Consider the following 21914-nt stretch of genomic DNA (forward strand, 5'->3'; position numbering starts at 1 on the left):
TAATTTGGGAATTCTGACTTATTTCCTGAAAATATTTTTAATTTACATTTTTTATTAGAATCGTCTTTTTGTGTATTCTGCGTTTCCTATTCTTTGATTTGACTACTTCTACTTCAGTAAAATATCAGAGCGCTTCTTCCACCATGGTTGGTCTGTCTTTGTTTTAAGTATCAAGTACTTCATGAGAACAAACATTTAACATTTAAAAATGTTTCTTCATCACTTTGTCAGTGTTGATCTTGCAGTACACCATGTTTTCATACAGTACTTCAAAATGACCTGCTGCCGCAGAAGCTGTTGTGATGAATGAAGAGAGAATCTGCTGTTGGATCAGGTAGCATCAGTTTATTATCATTTGTTGTAAATGCATGAGTGTTAAAATGCGCTGCTGAATGTTCCACAATGTCGCTGGCTTGTGAACTCAGCCCAGTATGTTCAGGCTGACTGACACAGAATGCAATGCACTTTTTTTTTTAAACGGTTCACAACATTGCTGGCTGCTGAACGCAGCCCGGTACACAAAGGCTGATGGGTTTTTCTTTCTTATGGTTTAAACATATCTGCCGTTTATTGAACGCAGCCTGGTTGTATCTGTGGTAAATGTCGAGGCTGCTCTCGGACTGTGAACGTCTCCCCTCCCCCCTCCGGAGCGTCGCAGGAAGTCAGAGATGGTCAGAGAGGACGTGGTCTTAGTCGTCCAGGAAGAAATAGTTTCCACTCTTCTTCTGTTCAGTGTCCTGAGAGGCAGAGAGGACAGTTCAGTGTCTCTTTAAATAAAACTTTATTGGTAAATGTTAACAGCAACAATCAGTCCTGTTTGCCAGTACAGAAGCTTCACGTCAACGTCTGTGTGATCACCATCAGTCAGGCTAAAAGACATGATATCTTTGGCCAACATTAAAAAGTGATAATGTAGTGTAAAATCCTGTTGCTAAACATTTTTACTCATTAAACAGAAAAACATTCAGTACTGTGTTACACACAGAACACGTGAATCATTGTTGTAGTTCCCACAAGTCACCAGCAGAGGTCAGTGAGGGTTCATATTAATGTGTTTGCAGGTTTTGTGTATTTAATGTTCGCAGACTGTTAGAAATGCACATTTGTTCTTGCTGTTCCAAGCAGCCATTGATTTCTACTCCTAATAATAACCCTCTGAAATATTTACTGAACACAGCCTCGTGTACAGAAGCCCTGAGGAGGAAGTGCAGACGTGTTTTTCCTGGTGATTTATTTTCTAAGTTGATCTAAATAGTTTTTTCTCCTGTTCCTTCATTTTTTTTCCATCTGTGAAAATGTGTGATAACTTGTATTTAGCGAAGTGAAATAATTCATTCAAGAGAAAAAAATAACTTTTGGTGAATTTTTTTCTCAGGAGAAGAAACAAATTGTGGAAAAAAAAAAAAAAAGTATCAATTTGTATCGTGACAAAACTTGTAGAAAAAGGATCACCAGAAAGCAAGAAGTCTTCACTTGTCCTTCAGGGCTTCTGTCCACATGTGGCTACACTAATGTGTGTTTGTACCTTGATGGAGTTATGCTTGTTGATGCGCGGCCTGAAGTTGTTCGGGTCTCTCCTGAACGTGATCTCCAACAGCGACAGGAAGCGGTTCATCCCGGCCAGCAGACTCTGAGGACTGAGGAGACAACCAGTCACATCACAGCAGCTCAGTGTTCGCCAACGCTCCCCGTCTTATAAACGTCTCTGTGCGCCTTTATAACGTCTGTACGTCTTTAAAACATCTGTACATCTTTCAAACGTCTCTGTGCGTCGTTAAAACGTCTCTCTGGGTCTTACGTGTTAGCCGCGGTATGCCTGGAGGGAATGCCGTCGAACACGATGACTCTGTCGGCCAGGTAGGTCGCCATGATGAAGTCGTGCTCTACCACGAACGCCGTCTTCTTTGCGTGGAGGATGTACCTGCGGGTGAAAACACAGCAGAGTCACACAGACAGCAGGGGGAGGAAGAAGAGAGGAAGAGGAGAGGAAGAGGAAGGAAAAGGTGTGTGTGACCTCTTGATGACCCTGGCAGCCATCAATCTCTGCTCAGAGTCCAGGTAGGCCGACGGTTCGTCGATCAGATAAACGTCCGCTGGTTTCCCCAAACACAGAGTGAGAGCGACTCTCTGCAGCTCACCACCAGACAGGTTCTGCACCTGAGGGGGGAGGAGGGGTGAGGAGAGGTGAGGAGGGGGGAGTCAGGCCGTCTCCTCAGAATAAAGAGGATTTATTTGTGTTCGTTATTGAAGTGACAACATTTTCAGTCTTACGTCCTGGTCGATGATGCTCTCTATCTGCATGGGCTTCATGACGTCGGTGATGAACTGTGGGTGAGTGTAGGCGTCTCTGATCTTCTCGTGCAGCAGAGCTCTGACGCTGCCCTGCACACACACACACACACACACACACACACACACACCTTAAAACACTTAAAACAACACACATCATAACTTCACAGCTTCAGACTGCGACTGAACAAACCTTGAACTTGGGGCTGATGGTCTGAGGCTTGTAGCTGACGTTCAGGATGGGAACCTCACCTGAGAGAGGGAGAGAGAGAGAGCAGGTCAGTGTGTGTGTGAGAGTGTGTGTGTGAGTGTGTGTGTAGGAATTCATCAGTTGACACTTATTTACAAGAAGGAACAAATAATGAAGAATTAGTCAGAGACAGTTTCACAGAGTTTATAAAGTGTCTTCTGACGCAACAACTCACTAAATCGGGTGATTTTTAAAGGGAGTCTGGTGACTTTCTCCACAAGTAGCCTATATTGGTTACTGTTTGGTGTATTTGTAAAATGTGACATGTTTAGATCAATAAAATGTTTCTTCTTTCATAAATTGAGTGTAAATGGTGAAATCAGTGTAAACAGTGTGTTCAAACAGCTGCTAAATGTTGGCAGGTAAGACTTTAGCACTTTAGACACAGAAGCAGACAGGCTGGTACAGCCATGCTGCCACAAACTGACACTTTTTACAAGGAAACAAACAACTTACTGTTTTCATTTAATGCTGAATTTACAAGAAGGAGACAATGATTCAGAATCTGTCAGAGACTGAGTTTCACTACGTTACAAAGTTTGTTTTAACTCAACAACTCTTAAATCACTACATTTGTTAAGGGAGTCTGGTGTTATTGTGGTTACTGGTTCAATGGTTGGATCAGTTGAAACCCGTCCACTTGTATCAACATCTGTCATGACTGATCCCATCACATGTGAACAGCCTGTGTGTGTGTGTGTGTGTGTGTGTGTGTGTGTGTGTGTGTGTGTGTGTGACTCACCTCCACCGTCAGATTTGAGTCCTCCAGCCAACATCCTGATAAAAGTCGTCTTCCCTGTGCCTGCAGACACACAAACAGAGATACACACATTAACCATGACTCAACAGACAAACAGACGTGTTCCCCTGCGTATCGTTTATATTAAGGTTTGGATGTCAGTCGATTATTCAGCCATAAACTTCATGAAAGAGGATTTATTGTTGACTCAGTTTGTCTTAAACGCACCGTTCTCTCCGAGCATCACCATGATCTCAGAGTCTGTAAACTCTCCTGCTTTGATCTCCAGCGTGAACTCGCCCATCGTCTTCTTCATTTCTGGATACTGAACAAACAAACAACGAGAGGAAGTCAAGCGTCGGCTCCGACCGCTGCTGAGAGCACAATCCTGACTTATCAGTCCATTAGAGAAAACAGTTTACGCTTCAAGTTGAACAGGAAACATTATCAGGATCTCTTCTGACTTTCCCCTGAACAAGGTTTGTACATTCAAGCACTTTTCAAGCACTTTCAAGGCATCTAAACCCAAAAGTGTTCAGATTCTCAAAGTCTTGTCTCATCGTTTGATCAGGATTATTTCATCCTTGATTATTTCACACCAGGAAACATTAAAAGATTGAGTTTGACGATGAAACACCAGAAAATAAAGTGTTTTTTAAGGATTATTTGATGAAATTCTGGCAGATTCCTCACCTGGAATACATAAAAGTTCAAGCTGAGCATTATCCAAACTTTCAAGGCTTCGTAAGACCCCCGCCTGAAGTTTATCTTCACTCACAATCAGTAAAAGACGATGATGGAGGAGAGAAAGAGGAAATGATGAAGACAGAACGACTGACCTGGTAGTGCCTGAGTCTCTTCACCTCCTCCTCATTGGCCGTCTCAGCCACCTTGAAGACCAATGAGGTCTCACGAAACCTGAGATTCTCCGTCGGGACGTAACCGTCCAGGAAGATGTTGATACCTGAAGAGACGAACGTGAACTGAAGTTAACACAGAAACAAACTGAACGTCTGAATTCTGTGTTTTTATCCCACAACATTCAGTTGAGTAACGATGTTACACATAATAATAAATCAGCTGACGACTGTTCGTCAGGTTCAGTTATGTTTTAATAATTAGAGACATGAAACGGGTAAAAACTGAGCGTGAAGTCACAGCGACTGAGAGATTAACATATGATATCAGTATTGTTTGGTGCAGCCGAGCCCAACATTTAATTTAAATGTTTGGTTTGTTTCCCCGCTGATCCACGACCCAACAACACCAGGATGTCCTCACGTCTCCTGTGTTGTCAGCGAGTCACGTGTGTGTTGTGGTTTTACCCTCTCGGACGCTGAAGGGCATGGTGACGACCCCGTAGGCGCTGGGGACGCCGTACAGACAGCAGATGAAGTCAGACAGGTAGTCCAACACGCTCAGGTCGTGTTCCACCACAATGATGTACCTGAAACACACGACGGCGGTCAGGAGACGGTTAAACGAACGAAGCTCGTGCGGCTTCAGTATCACGACAGCAGATTCTGGAGGAATAAATGACGGATTATCCCTTTAACTGATCGGCGTTACCTGTCGGGGGTGATGAGTGAGCGGATGGTGATGGCGGCCTTCAGCCTCTGTTTCACATCCAGGTAACTGGACGGCTCGTCGAACATAAAACTACAGACACAGAGAAAAAGTTCAAAGCTCCAATAACATTAGAAATATTGATTATGACGTGTGATCGATCGGTGGATCGGGTCGTCTCCTCACATGTCGGCTCTCTGGATGCAGACGACGGCGCAGGCGAACCTCTGCAGCTCTCCTCCGGACAGATCCTCCACGTTCCTCTCCCGCAGGTGACTCAGATCTGCCCGGCAACAGCAAACAAACAAAAACAACCAATCACATTCAGACGAGTTTAGACACAAAGCAAACGTTTTAACTTTCAGACTGTGTGTGTGTGTGTGTGTGTGTACCGAGCTGCTGACAGACGATGTCCTGCGTGTCTGTGTCGTCTTTCCTGCTCAGGATGGCCCCTACTGACCCCTGGTGGCAGATTAAAACAGTTACACCCTGCCTGCCTTCAGTCACCACCGCGTCGCGTCACGGCCTCTCTGCGCTCAACACTGCTCACCTTGACCGTCTTTGGGATCTGGTCGACGTACTGCGGCTTGACGATGGCCCGCAGGTCGTCCTCCAGGATTTTGGTGAAATAGTTCTGCAGCTCGGAGCCTCTGAAGTAGGTCAGGATCTCCTGCCAGTCTGGAGGATTCTGGGAAACAAAGTCAACAGATTTTAAAAAGACGTGATTGTTCCTGTGAAGCTCGTTCTGTGTGACGTCATGCGAGTGTCAGACTGTGCAGCAGCACTGAGACTGTTAAATAAAAGTAACTTTGATTATTAAACTCTTTCAGCGGTTTTCGGGCCCAGATGCACAAAACTGACCTCAAACAACTAGCAGTGATTAAAGGACTTGAACACACCACGAAGACACCAGTACCAGGGAGTGGTAGTCGGTAACCGTCATTGAAAAATGGAAAACTCAGAGCTGCAGCGCTACAAACGGTTGTTATGATAAAGAACTGAACTTGTAATAATTAACATTTTATTACAAAGCGCTTCATACAAGCTGCTTCTCAAACATGGCGTTTATCTGCAGCATCAACAGCATTCAAGTCAGGTTTCAGTTGATGGTTGTTCAGCTGTGAGCAGCTACACCCACGTCTTTATCTCACCAGCGCAGCACCGCTCTGAGCACCAATCACGTCAGTTATACAGGAACATGGCCGCCTGGCCCGTGTGTTCTGGAGGAGACACTCACATCGTACTTCCCCAGGTTGGGTTTCTGTTTTCCAGCCAGGATCTTCAGAGCCGTGGACTTGCCGATACCGTTGGTCCCCACCAGCCCGAGCACCTCACCGGGCCGGGGGATGGGCAGCCTGCGCACGCACACACACACAAACAACACACACTTGTATTAAACCACTAAGTAAACCTATAAGTAAGCTTCAAACGAAGTGTTGCAGTGGTGGAGGAAGTACTCAGAACTTCTACTTTACACTGGAAACAACTTTAACGAGTCACTCTGAAGTAAAAACTGACTTCACAGTGTGTTTATAGAAAAATGACGCCGTCTGCGTGTAGACTGGTTCAATATAAACCTCACTTCCATTCTGATATTCAGTCACAACGGACGCAAATCCAAACAGGAAGTGGAATTGTTTCCGCTGGTCACAATACACAGGAAACAGTGGAACAACTGCAGAAGAAGAAGAACTCCGCCGACAGGGGAGGCAAAGAAACTGAAGGGTGAACAGACCGACAGTCACTGGATGGAGAGCGTTCTGGTGTTGTGTCAAAGTCTGTTCCCCCGTTGATGCTTCCTCTTCCTCTAGAGACGCCTCAACACTCTTTCTACTACGTCAGTAAGTAACAAAACCTGCCTTCAGGAACCAACAGGTAATCTGAATAAAAGACTTCCTCGTCCAAGCTAAAAGAAAATCGCTGCACTGTGTCTCATCAATCAAAGACGGCCACGTGAACACAGTGTGGAGGAGGCGTACCGGTGCAGTTTGAAGGAGTTGGCGCAGTATCTGTGTGTGGTTTCCTTCTCCAGGTTGCTGGGCAGGTTGACGATCGACAACGCTCCGAACGGACATTTCTACAAAGACAAAAAGGGAAAATAAGTGGTAGATAAGATTATAATGAGATCTCTTTCACAGAAATCTGTCTCCAGGCGTCTTCTTACCTTGATGCAGATGCCGCAGCCTATACACAGAGACTCTGAGATCCAGACTATCTTACTCTGTGGAGTCACCTCGATACACAGCTTACCTGCAAACACACACGTTTCAATACACGTTCGGTGTTGATGCTGAATCTACCGTTGAACCGTGAAGTCTGCGTGACCACTCACCCATACGGACCACCGGGCAGCTCTTCTTGCACTCCTGACGGCATTTCTTAGGTTTGCATTTGTCGTGGTTGACGATGGCGATCCTGGTGTTTTTATCCGCCATAGTGGAGGACTGGAATGACGGACGCTAGCACCTGAGGAGCTGGAGAAGAGGCAAGAACAGGAGTTATCAGGGTTGTTATTCCTGGGGGAATAACCTTTAAAGTCTCTGTAAGCTCAGACAAAGCTGATATTTAGGCACCAAAGCCAGCAGACATTATCTGCATGTAGGGTACGGTGGTCATGTTCGTACCTGTGTCCACAGCCACACTGTTCACTCTGCTGAAGCAACACATTCAATTCTGAACAAAAAACGCTCAGCCTTTGCTTTTAACAAAGGGCAGCCATGATCTCCTCCCACAGCCCTGAACCAGCCTGCAGCTGCTCCTGACCAGGACCAGGCTTCATGGTTTCTACCTTTAACTCTCCTCTGCTTTCATGGATTTACACGTCAGGCCTCGGGAGGATGAACTGACGTAAAATGAAGCTGCTGCAAACCAGTCCAGTTAGCGCGTAGTAGCCTTTCGAAAGGGCACTGAGTCACACCAGACTCCATTTAAAAAGTCTGGCATTTTTATCGTTGCCTCAGCGCTGAACGTACGAGCCTGCTGCTCCGGCCTGTAACTGCCCGGTGGCGTCACCATGTCAACGCGACATACAATAAACAGAAATTAAAACACATGATTAAAAATGAGGACTAGTGTGTCATTCTCTCAACCACATCCCATCGCCGAAACGCAACGTGACGGGCGGTGGCGAGCGGCACCAAAGTTGGATTTGTCCTCAAATAACCTGCTGATCTGTGAGTAATTGATACGCCGAATTCATCATCCAATAGTACCGATTGACAAACCACCTTAATTCGTGATATTACACGTGTATGTGTTTGTTATTAGGCAAGAACACCTTTAATTGGCAAATTATTAAACACAGTTTGGCGTACAAGAGAAAACGTAGTCTTTTAGGGCCACTCTGACTCTATTGTTTTAACACAGCTGCTGATTCTGGCAAACTATCAATCCGCTCCACCGGTGTCCTCCGATGGGTCAGTCAGCGGTCAGAAAAGCGACGCTGAAAGCTCAGATTATGTCGTTACGTACAAACATGAGACGCTGCTAACTTAGCTAGCGGTTAGCTTCACGTTAACGTTATACGACATTAGCAGCGGAGGCCCCGCACTTTGACAGCTGCTCGCCTGAGGAACAGCGCTCGTTTTATGGCAATACAACCTTAAAGAGGGACGAAATCCGGGGCGATAAGTTAGAAACTCACCCCTCTTCGGCTCCCGTTACCCGGCTTGGATGAAAATAGACGGAAAAGGACGTTTAGAAACAAATAATTGGGGGTGAAACTTCTTTTTTCCAGCAACGTGTTCTTCTCCTGGAAGCCGGCTGGAAAGATGGCGGGAGAGACGTACAGAGTGTGCGACGGCGTTGGTGACGTCAGTAAAGAGCGACATGGTTCACTAAAGTGGGAGATTCGAAGTGGCTCCAGCAAAACAAAGCGGATTTACACGTTATTTGAGTCAAACGGCCTCATCTGATGCACTGAGACAACACACTGGTGACTTCCACGCACCATTATCGTGAGTTGTAATTATATTCTGTCATAAAAAACAAGTTTTGGAGTCTTTGAGATACAGTGGAGGAAATATTAGCTTCCAGCAGCTAGCTGGAGCTCCACACCAAACTCCATTACAACGCCTGTTTAATGTTAGCTTGTGTGTGTCAGAAAATAACAACGTTTTAAACTTTATGGTTCACTTTTGAATTGATTTAAATGATCAATTATAGTCCCCTATTATACTTCAACATACACATAGTAAAGGCACGACATACAGTCGTGGTATTAACCACAAGTTTGGTACTGTTAGCTAGTTACATTAAGATGCTAATAACTGTGTCACTTATATGCCGAAGTTCCCCCGACGACCTAATAACTCTAACAAGCTTCCAAGTTACAGTCTGTTATTAATCTACATCTTTTAATATGAAGGCAAATGTCAAAATGTTAGAAATTTGAAGGGAGTTTGGCGTGACACTGCTGAACTTGTGTTTTTCGTGTCTCTCTGTAGTGAAAGGATGGCCACCCCGAGCAAGACACCCCCCGGCGCCGACCCGAAGCAGCTGGAGCGGACTGGGACGGTTCGGGAGATCGGCTCCCAGGCGGTGTGGTCCCTGTCCTCCTGTAAACCGGGTCAGTTACAAACCAGTCTGCTGTGTTCATACTGAGGGATGAGGCTTGTCATTTAAACTATGCTCCTCTACATGTGCAGGTTTCGGAGTGGATCAGCTGAGGGATGACAACCTGGAGACTTACTGGCAGTCAGATGGATCTCAGCCTCATTTAGTCAACATACAGTTCAGGTACCAGGAGTTATATTCCTTCAGCTCTGGGGTTTCAGAAATATTGTGGAAATGTGATGTATTATCTGAGGAAATGTAGGTTTCTGTTTGTTGTTTCTTGATGAACCTGGTGAGTAACTGTGTGTCTGTGTTTGTTGCCGCTGATGTTTTTATCTGCTTCCTTCAGGAGGAGAACCACAGTGAAGATGCTGTGTATATACGCCGATTATAAATCAGACGAGAGCTACACGCCCAGTAAGATCTCGGTCAGAGTGGGCAACAACTTCCACAACCTGCAGGAGATCAGGGTAACGACTGGTTATCATGTCACTGTCACCTTAAAGCTCAGGAGTTTACTGAAGAGTTTCATCACCACTCAAATGATCTTTCTGCTCCTCTTCCTCTCTGCAGCAGTTAGAGATGGTGGAGCCCAGTGGCTGGATTCACATCTCTCTATTGAATCAGGTGAGAAACTCATGTCTTTATTTCACTTTACAGATAGTCCTCAGTTATTTTCACGATTACTGGATAAATAGAAACAAGTGATCCTCAGCCCTGGTCTTCATGTGGCATCAAGTTATTAATAAGAGTGTCACCGCTGCTTTTCTGTAGCGGACAAACGAGCCGATCAGCACCTTCATGATCCAGATCGCCGTGCTCGCCAACCACCAGAACGGCCGAGACACTCACATGCGGCAGATCAAAGTCTACACGCCGGTGGAGGAGAGCTCCATCGGGAAGTTCCCACGATGCACCACGGTCGACTTCATGATGTACCGCACCATCAGGTGATCCGGACCGACATGTGACCGCCTGACCCTCAGGGAGGTTCTGGACAGTTTGGGACTCACAGGAAATGTCCAGAAAAGAGAGAAGAAGACACAGACTGATATCTGGAGATTTGATCCATTCTGATCTGTTGCAGATTGCTCCCAGGTCCTGCACCGCTTATCATTAAGGTTTTTTTTATTATTAAATACAGTAATTACATTTTAAATAAAGCTGCCAAATTTGAATTTAACCACATTTAAAGATATTGAATATGAGACATCAACGCCAAACAGTATACATTTACCTGTCGGGGTGTTTGAAGAGGAATTTATACTTGTTAAAGGGGACTTCCATTATTTTTTAAACCCCCTTAACTATTTTGTTGTGTAATAAATGACCTTCAGGGACAAAAAGACCGTCCATAAATTCTTGTTTTTGCCACTGACAGGCTCAAGTAGTTTTCTGACGACATCATGGAAACGATCCCTTCAGAGAGACCTCGTTGTTTACCCACAAACAGCCGCTATATTTCTCTCGCTAACACCACCAGACTCCATTTACAGAAACATTAATTTTATCGTCGTGAAACACTTACAGTCTAAAATGACATCAGTGCAGTGAAATAGTAAACTCCACTGTAAATGTAATAATTATATATGATCTATAACAACTTTTTTTGCGTTATTTTCCCTAAAACAAGTTCTCACATTGCTGCTTATCGGACAACATCGATGCAGATACTGATATATCTGTGATTGGTCCATAATATTGGCCGTTCTGGTTCCTTCCTCTTTCCTAGATATTTTCACATCTAACACTGGTTCAAGCTTTTATTCCAACTAAACCAGAGATGGTGATTGAAGGAACAGTGGGAAGATGAACCACGATATACATCAACACAGAGGTTTAAAAGTGACAGAATTCCCTTTAAGGTTAAGCAACATGTTTCCCACACAGGTTGGATCTGGCTGCACATGGCCAGTAACTTTGTGAATTTGGTTATTTTTCACCAGGACTGGAGCCAGACGGAGGTCAATAAGAAGCTCTGTGCCTACAGACTGTCTGCTGTTGTGGATTTGTTAAAAATAAACATGTTTCAAAGCAACATGGCTGCCAGAATGTGTCACTGTGAAAGTAGAAACCCACAAAATTAAATGTGTTATGCTGAATATTCAGTCCAAGCGTGACTAAACACAGGGTGATGTTAATGTTTAGTAACAGCAGCTAAACTATTAGACCTCAGCAGGTCAGGGCAGCTTCAGTACACAGCAACACACAGCAGGTGGCACTCACTGCATGTCGGTTACAGTCCTGTTAACGTTTTAGAGAAAACCTTGAATCTCTGTTGTGTGAAGTTATGAAGACGAGCTTTCTAATCGTCTGTTCAGCTCTGGTATGACGTAAACGTTTCTTGGTCCTGAAGCCTTCAAGCCTCATGAAACAGCTCGGAGGGAGGTCGGTTTAAACTTTACCGTCACAACAAGTTTGGGTTTGATAAGTTAGGAAGTAAATAAATACAGGAAACAAAGAGATTCCCAAATATGAACATGAAAAAGCTTATAAACGTATCCAGTGTTCACTTATTTATATGGATCATAACGAGTACAGCACAAACAGACAAGTTGTAGTTTAAGGGAAGGAACATTTGAGGAAGCAGCAGTGAAGTAACAGTGCACAGCAAAACATGGAAACAAATATAACTTCAACGAATGAAGGACATACTAAAAAAAAGTGCCTAGTTTACAAAAAACATTGAGCTCATCTGTAAATCAATTTAAACATATGGACAGTTTACATTATACTTGGGAAGGTACCTTTGTCTATAATTCATGATATTTATATTCATACATTCAAACAAGATACTTGTACATACCAAAATGATTGTTATCAAAAGTCAAAATACTTCTGTTGTACCCAAATGTCAGTTAGCGTGTTAGCATGTTAGCACATCCTGTTAAAGTCTGTGAGTTAGTTGAATGTGTTTTCAGTTATGTGTGAATAAGCTGTGTGGTTCCCACAGGCTGAACATATTCATACATAAAATCCATCATTAAATGTCCACAGTTTAATTATAAAGCTCCTCCGTGTGTTAAAACCAGTTAGCGGTTGCTAACAAGTGTCTGAATGAGACTACAGAGGTTGTCGGGGACATTAAACGTCCTCACAGCGAACACGGAGACTCGTCTCCTCACTAGTCCGTCTTTACAGGCCGACTTTAGTTACACACTGTTCTCACTCTGACTTTACAACCTGTACATCAAAACCTGGATAGTAACTGTGCAGTAATGTGACTGTGACGTCGTCTGTTTGTTACATTAGCGTTTTACAAAGGGAGGTTTCCCTCAGCGTCCAGCCAGAACACCTCAGGTTCTGGATACCAGCCTGTAGAGTCACACTGTAGAACCACTGCTCCTCTGATTTTGTCAATCCGACCGGCGTGGAGGCAGCAGCTGATGATCAGAGAGACGGAAAATGGTGGGTTCAGTGAGTCGTTGACCTGATATCAAACACACAGACACACACAACCTCGATCATGTTGATTTCCTTTCCAACTCTACATTTTACATTCCTCCTCTGTTTGTCTTTGCTTTCTTTGTGTTTGATGACGGCTGATTCCTGCTAATACAGATTTGCTTCGCTTGTCTCTCATAAGAAATGTTTAATTCATGATCAGTAAACATGACTCACACACAGTGAGCTTCAGGGAGACGTTTCCGTTCATCAGCTGATCCACAAACAGCTGTGCGGAGATTAAAATCTGGATTTTGATTTACTGATATTGGTCGTCCATCTTGGTGCACATGGATGTACTTCGGGTCCAAACCAGGTCTGGTCCACACCACCGTCTCAGAACTGGCACTGACGGCAGGTTCAAGTTGACATGGTAGAATGACATCACCACCAGCCAAGGCTACGATTGGTTACGTCAGGTTCAACATCAGCACACACTTCTGGGTCCAAGTCACATTAAAGCTTTGCTCCTGTGAGTCAGAGGAAAGTAACTAAGTACATCTACTCAAACACCATTTGCTGCTTCCAGTAAGTCAGTACGGCCAGAGTTACTGGTTACTTTGCAGATTTACGTTTCACACGACACATTAAACAGAGCTTATCGAGCATCACGCTGATGAATTCAGTCGACCGACTCGTTTTCTTCTTCCCCTCCTCGTCCCTTTCATCCTTTTGTCTTCACTGCATTTCTCTTGCTCTTTCTTTCTTCTCTCCTTCAGTTTCTCTCTTTGATTGTCTTCTCCAGCCGATCTGAAAGCATGAAAACCCCAAAAAGTTCATGAAACTGAGTACATCAGCTGTGGATACTTGAGTAGATTCGACTGCAAAGCATGTTTACTTCAACTGAACTGAACTTTTCAATGCAGCGTTGTTTTTTTGACTTGTATCTGGATGTTTGTAGAAGAAGAGTCATTTCCTCTGTTGTGTGGCTCCGTCCTTTCTTCAACCAAACTTTCTTCTGTCATACAAAAGCGCATGACAAGCACAATAAATGTAAAATAAAACTAGTGTGCTCTCCAGGCTCCACAGCTTCAACTAAAAAATCTAACAAGCACTGGCAAGCCTGTTCACTGTACGGCCAATCAGAGGCCAGGGCTGACTGCAGTAATTGGCAATCCTAATTAAGCACGGTGCAAAGAAACTGTGGAGTCACTTATTCTTAACAAAACGAAACACAGTTATTCTGCTACACATGGCGCTAACATCCTCGAATGAAGCCGAGCGTGACAGGACAGGACAAATCTCAACTACTTACAAATATACTGAGACAGAAACTGCAGGCGCGTCTCAAGTCATGATAACAGATCAATACATCAACTCAAAGCTGTAAACCTGCACAGGACAGCTGAACACGCTGCCACAGTCCAGGCCGACTGGCAACAAGTAAAGGAAGCTTTAAATGCAGCTGGCTTCAAACTGCTGCAGTTGCTGGTGTGAACAGACTGATGACGCCTCCCTGTTCTCAAACAGTCTGACTGGTTTCCTGCTTCCTGCCCGTCAGATCTGCAGTGTAGAGACGCTGTGACCAACATGCTGTGATGAGCAAGAGGCCGCCTCTTTACCGCAGATCAGCCTCAAATGAGACAAACTGACGGAGGGTTTGGTTTCCTGCTGACGCTTTTATTCACTGTGAGGGAAGTGAAGCTCTGCAGACGCTGTTGTTTGGAGGTGAGATGGCGCAACGAAGAAACCGAGCGGACGAGCTGAAATTCAGCTGCACGATCTGTCTGGATCTACTGAAGGATCCGGTGACTATTCCCTGTGGACACAACTACTGCATGAACTGTATTAAAGACTCATGGGGTGAAGAGGATCAGGAGAAGACACACCGCTGCCCTCAGTGTAGGCAGAGCTTCACACCGAGGCCTGAGCTGCTGAAAAACACCATGTTAGCAGAGTTAGTGGAGGAGCTGAAGAAGACTGGACTCCAAGCTGCTCCTGCTGATCTCTGCTATGCTGGAGCTGAAGATGTGGCCTGTGATGTCTGCACTGGGAGGAAGCTGAAAGCTGTCAAGTCCTGTCTGCTTTGTCAGATTTCTTACTGTGAGCAACACCTCCGGCCTCACTTTGAGTCTCCCGCCTTTAAAAAGCACAAACTGGTTGAACCGTCCAAGAAGCTCCAGGAGAACATCTGCTCCCGTCACGATGAGGTGATGAAGATTTTCTGCCGCACTGATCAGAAGTGTATCTGCCTCGTCTGCTCAATGGACGAACATAAAGGCCACGACACAGTGTCAGCTGCCACAGCGAGCGCAGAGAAGCAGAAGCAGCTCGCTCAAAGTCGGCAAAACATCCAGCAGAGAATCCAGGACAGAGAGAAAGATGTGAAGGAGCTTCAGCAGGAGGTGGAGACCACCGAGCGCTCTGCTGATAAAGCAGTGGAGGACAGTGAGAAGATCTTCACCAAGCTGATCCGTCTCATGGAGAAGAGACGCTCTGATGTGAAGCAGCGGATCAGATCCCAGCAGAAACTGGATGTTAGTTGGGCCAAAGAGCTTCAGGAGAAGCTGAACCAGGAGATCACTGAGCTGAAGAAGAAAGACGCTGAGCTGGAGAAGCTCTCGCTCACAGAGGACCACACCCAGTTTCTTCACAGCTTCCCCTCACTGTCAGCACTTACTGAGTCTACAAACTCACCCAGACCAAAAATCCATCAGCTGCAGTCCTTTAAGGACGTGACAGCAGCTGTGACAGCAGCCAGAGATAAACTGCAGCAGATCCTTACAGAGAAGTTACCTTTCGTGGAGCCAAAGAGCAGAACTGAGTTCTTACAATATTCACGTCAGATCACACTGGATCCAAACACAGCAGAGAGATGTCTGGTTTTATCAGAGGGGAACAGAAAAATAACAGTTAATGATAAAAATACACCACATCCTCAACATCCAGACAGATTCACTGACACACAGCAGGTGTTGAGTAAAGAAGGACTGACTGGACGTTGTTACTGGGAGGTGGAGAAGAGCGGAGGTGTTATTGTAGCAGTCGCTTACAAGAGTATCTCAAGATCAGGGAACTATTATGCATATATGTTTGGACACAATAAGAAGTCTTGGTCATTATATTACAGTGGTCACTTCTATCATGACAGTCAGTATACTTCCATCTCAGTCCCTGGATCCTCCAGAACAGGAGTGTACCTGGATCACAGTGCAGGTATTCTGTCCTTCTACAGCGTCTCATCCGACACGATGAGGCTCCTCCACAGAGTCCAGACCAAGTTCACTGAGCCGCTCCATGCTGGACTTTATCTTTATGGTCCTGATGGAAACACTGCTGAAGTGTGTGAAGTGAAGTCGTTATTAAAGAGGCAGAGGAAAGTTTAACATCAGAGACATGTGTTGTAACTTGTCTCTCTTTACAGGGAGAACTGAAGTGATGTGGGCCCTGATGGTTCTGCTGATTGGACCTCTTGTGTGTTGTATCGATGCAGAATGTGTGTATATGTGTGATGTGATGAAGCTGCTGAGCTGTGTGAGCACAAGTAGACGTCCTCATTGAAGAAGCAGTGAGTCGAGCTGACATCGTTGAGCTTGATGCGTCGTGTGTTAGTGTGTGAAACTCAGATATTACAGAGTGTTTCCTCTGAATGTGATCTGAACCGGGTCCACTTTTATTCATGGGACTTTAAATGTCCGCCTCCACTGATCCTGTCGACTGTGATGAAGCTGTGAAATATAATAAATGTGACGAGATCGTAGAATCAGACTGTTTGTTTCAAGTGTCGTTCTTCATCGAGCCGCGTTATCATGTGAGGTGAACTTCAACATGACGGCAGCACAGACCTCCAATAAGTGAAGGAGGGAGGAAAATAAAATGGAATTAGTTAACTTCAAACAAAAAAATAAATAACATTTAAAAGAAAAGAAAAATTTAAATTAAGAAAATTAAGAAAATTAAAATGAATTAAATTAAAAATAATGAAAATAAAAAAATATCAAAAATAAAAACAAGTACAATAAAAATAAAAATACAAAATAAATAAATGACTAAAATTAAAATAAATTAAATAAATTAAATTTAAAAAAATAAATTGAAAAAGTAAAAGTAAAGAAAGAAAAGAAAAAATTTAAAATTAAGAAAATGAAAAGAATAAATGAAATTTAAATGAATTAAATTAAAAAGAAAGAAAATAAAAAAAGTTCAAAAATAAAAACAATAAAAAATAAAAATACAAAATGAATAAATTAAATTAAATTAAAATAAAGAAAAACAAACGACTGAAATGTGTCAAAGTTTTATTTGTATTAAAAGTTGGAATGTTTGTTTCGACATTAAATATGTTACAAAGCACGTCATGAATCTCTCACACACACACACACACACACACACACACACACACACACACAGTTTAAAGACGCCACATGTGAAGTTTCTCTCTCAGCTGACACAAATTCGTGGCGATGACGCCTGCAGACGATCGATCGGCTCCGTCTCAGAACAGAGTCCGACATCAGCACCGTCAGTGTTTTGCAGGCGGCAGACGGAGTCTCGATGGCCGAACGTTGGTTAACGTGACGTCACAGACTTCAACAGTCATGAGAGCGCTGCGGGAAACATCCGCTCTATACATGTAAAATAACCGTCAGCTAACAGGGAAACCTGCCGGAGTAAATGTAGATCTGTAGGTCACGTGTTGTCAGAGTCACAGGTTTGATCTCTGCAGCAGGGAGCAAAGAGTCGGACCTCCAGGTGTCAGATAAACAACTCAGAACACAAATGTAATGGGACCAACTCAGCGTCATCGCTGCTGGTTTACTGACGGCTCGTTGAGAGAGAGTCCTCCATGTTTCATCTTTAAGAACAACAACACCTGATGAGACTCGGTGGACGAGGACGACTCGAGTTCAGTCTGCAGACGTGAGCTGCTGTTTCTGAGATGTAGTGTTTGAACACAGCAAACATGTTGAGAGAGCGTTACAGAACAAAAGATGCACGTACGGTACATGTTTAACACCATACATACACGATAACGTGACACTTCAACACTTCCTGTTGCTGGTTCAGCCCAGCATGGTGCCAAACGGCCTCACGAGGCTGTTTAACTGCAGGAAGTCTAACGTGGGCGTGAAGCAGCTTTAACTTCCTCAGACCGTCAGAGCAGTTTCTGTATGAGTGCTGCGTTCATGTGACATTAAGGTCACACTGTTAGAAACTATGAACAGGCTTCAAGTGTGACGTTGAAGCTTTCATCCAGAAATATGTTCACAATCCAAGAACAAGTGTCGAGTACGACTGAGCTCCGTGACTCATCTTTACATCTGACCTGTGTTTGTGCTGCTCGCTGTTTAAACCTGTTAGATGTGATACAGTCACAGAGATGATGACTGAACCAACGTTTGTTTCCTTTAACAGCTCGTCTGTTGGAAAAGGTTCTGCAGTGTCGGATCATCGGGTCGTGTTCTGTTTGGGAAATGATCCAGTTGAGTCAGACATTTTGTTTCTGCTCAGAGTTTATAGAGAAACATGTGCAACAGATAAATTGTCTTTTATAAACAGCTGAAGGTTCCTACAGCGTCGTAACACACAGACGTCCACTTTAACTGCTCTGATGTCTCCTGTCATACAAGTGGCCGTTAGCCACTGATGCTAATTGTGCTACGAGTTATAAAGCGTTTCAACACCGAGCCGAGCTTCCCAACAACCAACCACAGACGCTTCCTGTCAGGCTGCAGGAGTATAAACTGACTATAAACCCTTGATAGAATGAATTTAAACTTTTTTTGCCATTTTTGAGCAGAAAGTTCGTCATATGTTCATTTATAATAAAGCTATAAATTGGGTTAATTAGCAAATGTTAGCATGCTAACATGCTAACCTTCTCTGGTTCTGCTGTATTGATTTTGATCACATGTTTTTAAACTGTGTTATAGGACCGCAGTGTCAGACCAGTGGACTGCTTTTCAAAACCTGGCGCCTTCATTACCCACAATGCAGCTCAACCACTGAGTGACATCACTGGAGGCTAGTTATCAGATCCAAACTTTGTGTCTGTAAATGAGACTAAGAACTGCTTTTATTTAATTAACACACACACACATTTAATTTAGTGCTTCACTCTCGTCAGACTTCACTCTTAAGAGAAGTTGCTCGCGTGTTATTTTTGTAACTTTTATATTTTTCACCTTCAACTTTTGTTCAGTTTCTTCCAGAACTAAGTTCTGTTTTAATTTGTTTTACCAAGTTAAGTATCGTGACCTGACTTAGGAAGAGTGAACTTTAATCTGAAATCCTCTCAAACTAAGTTAACTTAGTTAAATGACTCGATCGGCCGACGAAGCAGAAGCGAAGCGCGTGTTAATGTTTTGTGTGCAGATTCGCAGAAAGAATTTAGTTGTAAAATACACATCTGAGTATCTTAAATCAAAGTTCACATTTGAATCAAGTCCTTTGACCTTTGTTATCAACACATCAGCTGAACGTTGAGGATCGCTGTGCAGCCGCCCAGTCTCTCTCTCAGTGCAGCTGGACTGTGGTTTCAGAGGTCGACTGCTTTGATGACTGCCACAGTCAACTTCAGTGTTTCACAGTTAGTTCATCACACCTAGAAAATAACTCCACCCTCATAACAGACGTACACACTGACCATTAGGCTCTTCAAAATCCAAACACTTGCCCCTTTCTTGAATTTACACATACGTTTGAGTTAATTAACCAAACCAAGCTTTCCTCTAGTGGAAAAATGTTCAAATAAATATCTAGACTTTCTGCACAGGACAGCTGAACACGCTGCCACAGTCCAGACCGACTGTCAACAAGTAAAGGAAGCTTTAAATGCAGCTGGCTTCAAACTGCTGCAGTTGCTGGTGTGAACAGACTGATGACGCCTCCCTGTTCTCAAACAGTCTGACTGGGTTTCCTGCTTCCTGCCCGTCAGATCTGCAGCGTAGAGACGCTGTGACCAACATGCTGTGACGAGCAAGAGGCCGCCTCTTTACCGCAGATCAGCACGCAAATGTGACAAACTGACGGAGGGTTTGGTTTCCTGCTGACGCTTTTATTCACTGTGAGGGAAGTGAAGCTCTGCAGACGCTGTTGTTTGGAGGTGAGATGGCGCAACGAAGAAACCCAGCGGACGAGCTGAAATTCAGCTGCTCGATCTGTCTGGATCTACTGAAGGATCCGGTGACTATTCCCTGTGGACACAACTACTGCATGAACTGTATTAAAGCCGCGTGGGGTGAAGAGGATCAGGAGAAGACACACAGCTGCCCTCTGTGCAGGAGGAGCTTCACACCGAGGCCTGAGCTGCTGAAAAACACCATGTTGGCAGAGTTAGTGGAGGAGCTGAAGAAGACTGGACTCCAAGCTGCTCCTGCTGATCTCTGCTATGCTGGAGCTGAAGATGTGGCCTGTGATGTCTGCACTGGGAGGAAACTGAAAGCTGTCAAGTCCTGTCTGCAGTGTGTGGCCTCTTACTGTGAGCAACACCTCCGGCCTCACTTTGAGTCTCCCGCCTTTAAAAAGCACAAACTGGTTGAACCGTCCAAGAAGCTCCAGGAGAACATCTGCTCCCGTCACGATGAGGTGATGAAGATTTTCTGCCGCACTGATCAGAAGTGTATCTGCCTCGTCTGCTCAATGGACGAACATAAAGGCCACGACACAGTGTCAGCTGCCACAGCGAGGGCAGAGAAGCAGAAGCAGCTCGCTCAAAGTCGGCAAAACATCCAGCAGAGAATCCAGGACAGAGAGAAAGATGTGAAGGAGCTTCAGCAGGAGGTGGAGACCACCGAGCGCTCTGCTGATAAAGCAGTGGAGGACAGTGAGAAGATCTTCACCGAGCTGATCTGTCTCGTGGAGAAGAGACGCTCTGATGTGAAGCAGCGGATCAGATCCCAGCAGAAACTGGATGTTAGTTTGGCCAAAGAGCTTCAGGAGAAGCTGAACCAGGAGATCACTGAGCTGAAGAAGAAAGACGCTGAGCTGGAGAAGCTCTCGCTCACAGAGGACCACACCCAGTTTCTTCACAGCTTCCCCTCACGGTCAGCACTTACTGAGTCTACAAACTCACCCAGACCAAAAATCCATCAGCTGCAGTCCTTTAAGGACGTGACAGCAGCTGTGACAGCAGCTGTGACAGCAGCCAGAGATAAACTGCAGCAGATCCTTGCAGAGAAGTTACCTTTCGTGGAGCCAACGAGCAGAACTGAGTTCTTACAATATTCACGTCAGATCACACTGGATCCAAACACAGCACACACTCGTCTGGTTTTATCAGAGGGGAGCAGAAAAGTAACACGTAATGATAAAAATACACCATATCCTCAACATCCAGACAGATTCACTCACACACCTCAGGTGTTGAGTAAAGAAGGACTGACTGGACGTTGTTACTGGGAGGTGGAGAAGAGCGGGAGAGTTGGAGTAGCAGTCGCTTACAAGAGTATCTCAAGATCAGGGAACTATTATGCATCTTCGTTTGGATGCAATAAGAAGTCTTGGTCATTATATTGTGGCGGTAGTTACACCTTCAGTCATGACAGACAGCAGACTCCCATCTCAGGCTCGGTGTCCTCCAGAACAGGAGTGTACCTGGATCACAGTGCAGGTATTCTGTCCTTCTACAGCGTCTCATCCGACACGATGAGGCTCCTCCACAGAGTCCAGACCACGTTCACTGAGCCGCTCCATGCTGGACTTTGGCTTTATGGCTCTGATGGAAACACTGCTGAAGTGTGTGAAGTGAAGTAGTTATTAAAGAGGCAGAGGAGAGTTGAACATCAGAGACGTGTTGTACCTTGTCTCTCTTTACAGGGAGAACTGAAGTGATGTGGGCCCTGATGGTTCTGCTGATTGGACCTCTTGTGTGTTGTATCGATGCAGAATGTGTGTATACTGTTTGTTATGTAGACAAAAAGCCTGATGAATTAAAGTGCATCGTTTCCTTTAAAACAGTCTCTCGTGTGACTTTATTTGATAAAACCTCTGATAGATAACTTTATTAATCCCCGAGGGGAAATTAGGTTGACATAGCAACGGGTACATTCAACTACAAATAATGCTGAGGTAAATAAAATAAAATGCTGAGCTATCGAGGAGTAACGGTCAGTGGAACAGAAGCTGCAGTTT

At 44.5% G+C, this 21914-nt stretch overlaps 3 protein-coding genes across 5 annotated transcripts; 2 read left to right on the plus strand and 1 right to left on the minus strand.

Annotated features, from left to right (window-relative positions):
- Window positions 1–330: 330 nt before the first annotated feature.
- abce1 (ATP-binding cassette, sub-family E (OABP), member 1) lies at window positions 331–8628 on the minus strand. Of its 2 annotated transcripts, none has more exons than XM_084344355.1 (19): window positions 8488–8628; window positions 7177–7318; window positions 7009–7094; window positions 6824–6921; window positions 6082–6199; window positions 5395–5532; window positions 5237–5306; window positions 5031–5127; window positions 4848–4937; window positions 4604–4725; window positions 4118–4242; window positions 3507–3603; window positions 3282–3341; window positions 2483–2541; window positions 2272–2382; window positions 2015–2157; window positions 1799–1921; window positions 1526–1637; window positions 331–737 (listed from the first exon to the last, which is right to left on the minus strand). In XM_084344355.1, exons 2-19 carry the CDS (start codon window positions 7277–7279, stop codon window positions 690–692), a joined length of 1800 nt encoding a protein of 599 aa, XP_084200481.1. In that variant the 5' UTR covers window positions 7280–7318; window positions 8488–8628; the 3' UTR covers window positions 331–689. The 2 variants fall into 2 exon arrangements, with proteins under 2 accessions (XP_084200481.1, XP_084200482.1); XM_084344356.1 differs by lacking the exon at window positions 8488–8628 and adding an exon at window positions 7469–7798.
- Window positions 8629–8657: 29 nt separating this feature from the next.
- Window positions 8658–11430, plus strand: anapc10 (anaphase promoting complex subunit 10). 2 transcript variants are annotated; one of them, XR_014621454.1, is made up of 7 exons: window positions 8658–8800; window positions 9290–9411; window positions 9491–9581; window positions 9748–9868; window positions 9972–10025; window positions 10173–10496; window positions 11345–11413. XR_014621454.1 is itself a non-coding variant. In XM_084344357.1 (6 exons), exons 2-6 carry the CDS (start codon window positions 9297–9299, stop codon window positions 10350–10352), a joined length of 561 nt encoding a protein of 186 aa, XP_084200483.1. In that variant the 5' UTR covers window positions 8658–8800; window positions 9290–9296; the 3' UTR covers window positions 10353–11430. The 2 variants fall into 2 exon arrangements, 1 of the variants encoding a protein (XP_084200483.1); XM_084344357.1 differs by having other exon boundaries at window positions 10173–11430.
- A 3085-nt stretch (window positions 11431–14515) lies between these two features.
- LOC311251861 (uncharacterized protein) lies at window positions 14516–21699 on the plus strand (the record flags this gene model as incomplete). Its single annotated transcript, XM_084344506.1, has 2 exons — window positions 14516–16162; window positions 19854–21699. The coding sequence occupies 2 exons, from the start codon at window positions 14516–14518 to the stop codon at window positions 21534–21536; spliced, it is 3330 nt and encodes a 1109-aa protein (XP_084200632.1). The 3' UTR covers window positions 21537–21699.
- Window positions 21700–21914: the final 215 nt, after the last annotated feature.

The sequence above is a fragment of the Pagrus pagrus genome (genome assembly GCF_965226575.1).
Source record: "Pagrus pagrus genome assembly, chromosome: 22".
Taxonomy (NCBI): Eukaryota; Metazoa; Chordata; class Actinopteri; order Spariformes; family Sparidae; genus Pagrus; species Pagrus pagrus.

Excerpts from the sequence above, each read along its gene's own strand:
- abce1 (XM_084344355.1), bottom strand. The coding sequence starts at position 7,279 with ATGGCGGATAAAAACACCAGGATCGCCATCGTCAACCACGACAAATGC. Across the intron at positions 5,128-5,236 it reads CATCGTCTGTCAGCAGCTCG|ATCTGAGTCACCTGCGGGAG; the intron begins GTACACACACAC and ends GTTGCCGGGCAG. Across the intron at positions 3,604-4,117 it reads AGAGACTCAGGCACTACCAG|TATCCAGAAATGAAGAAGAC; the intron begins GTCAGTCGTTCT and ends TTGTTTGTTCAG.
- anapc10 (XM_084344357.1), top strand. The coding sequence starts at position 9,297 with ATGGCCACCCCGAGCAAGACACCCCCCGGCGCCGACCCGAAGCAGCTG. Across the intron at positions 9,412-9,490 it reads CCTGTCCTCCTGTAAACCGG|GTTTCGGAGTGGATCAGCTG; the intron begins GTCAGTTACAAA and ends CTACATGTGCAG. Across the intron at positions 9,582-9,747 it reads TTAGTCAACATACAGTTCAG|GAGGAGAACCACAGTGAAGA; the intron begins GTACCAGGAGTT and ends TGCTTCCTTCAG.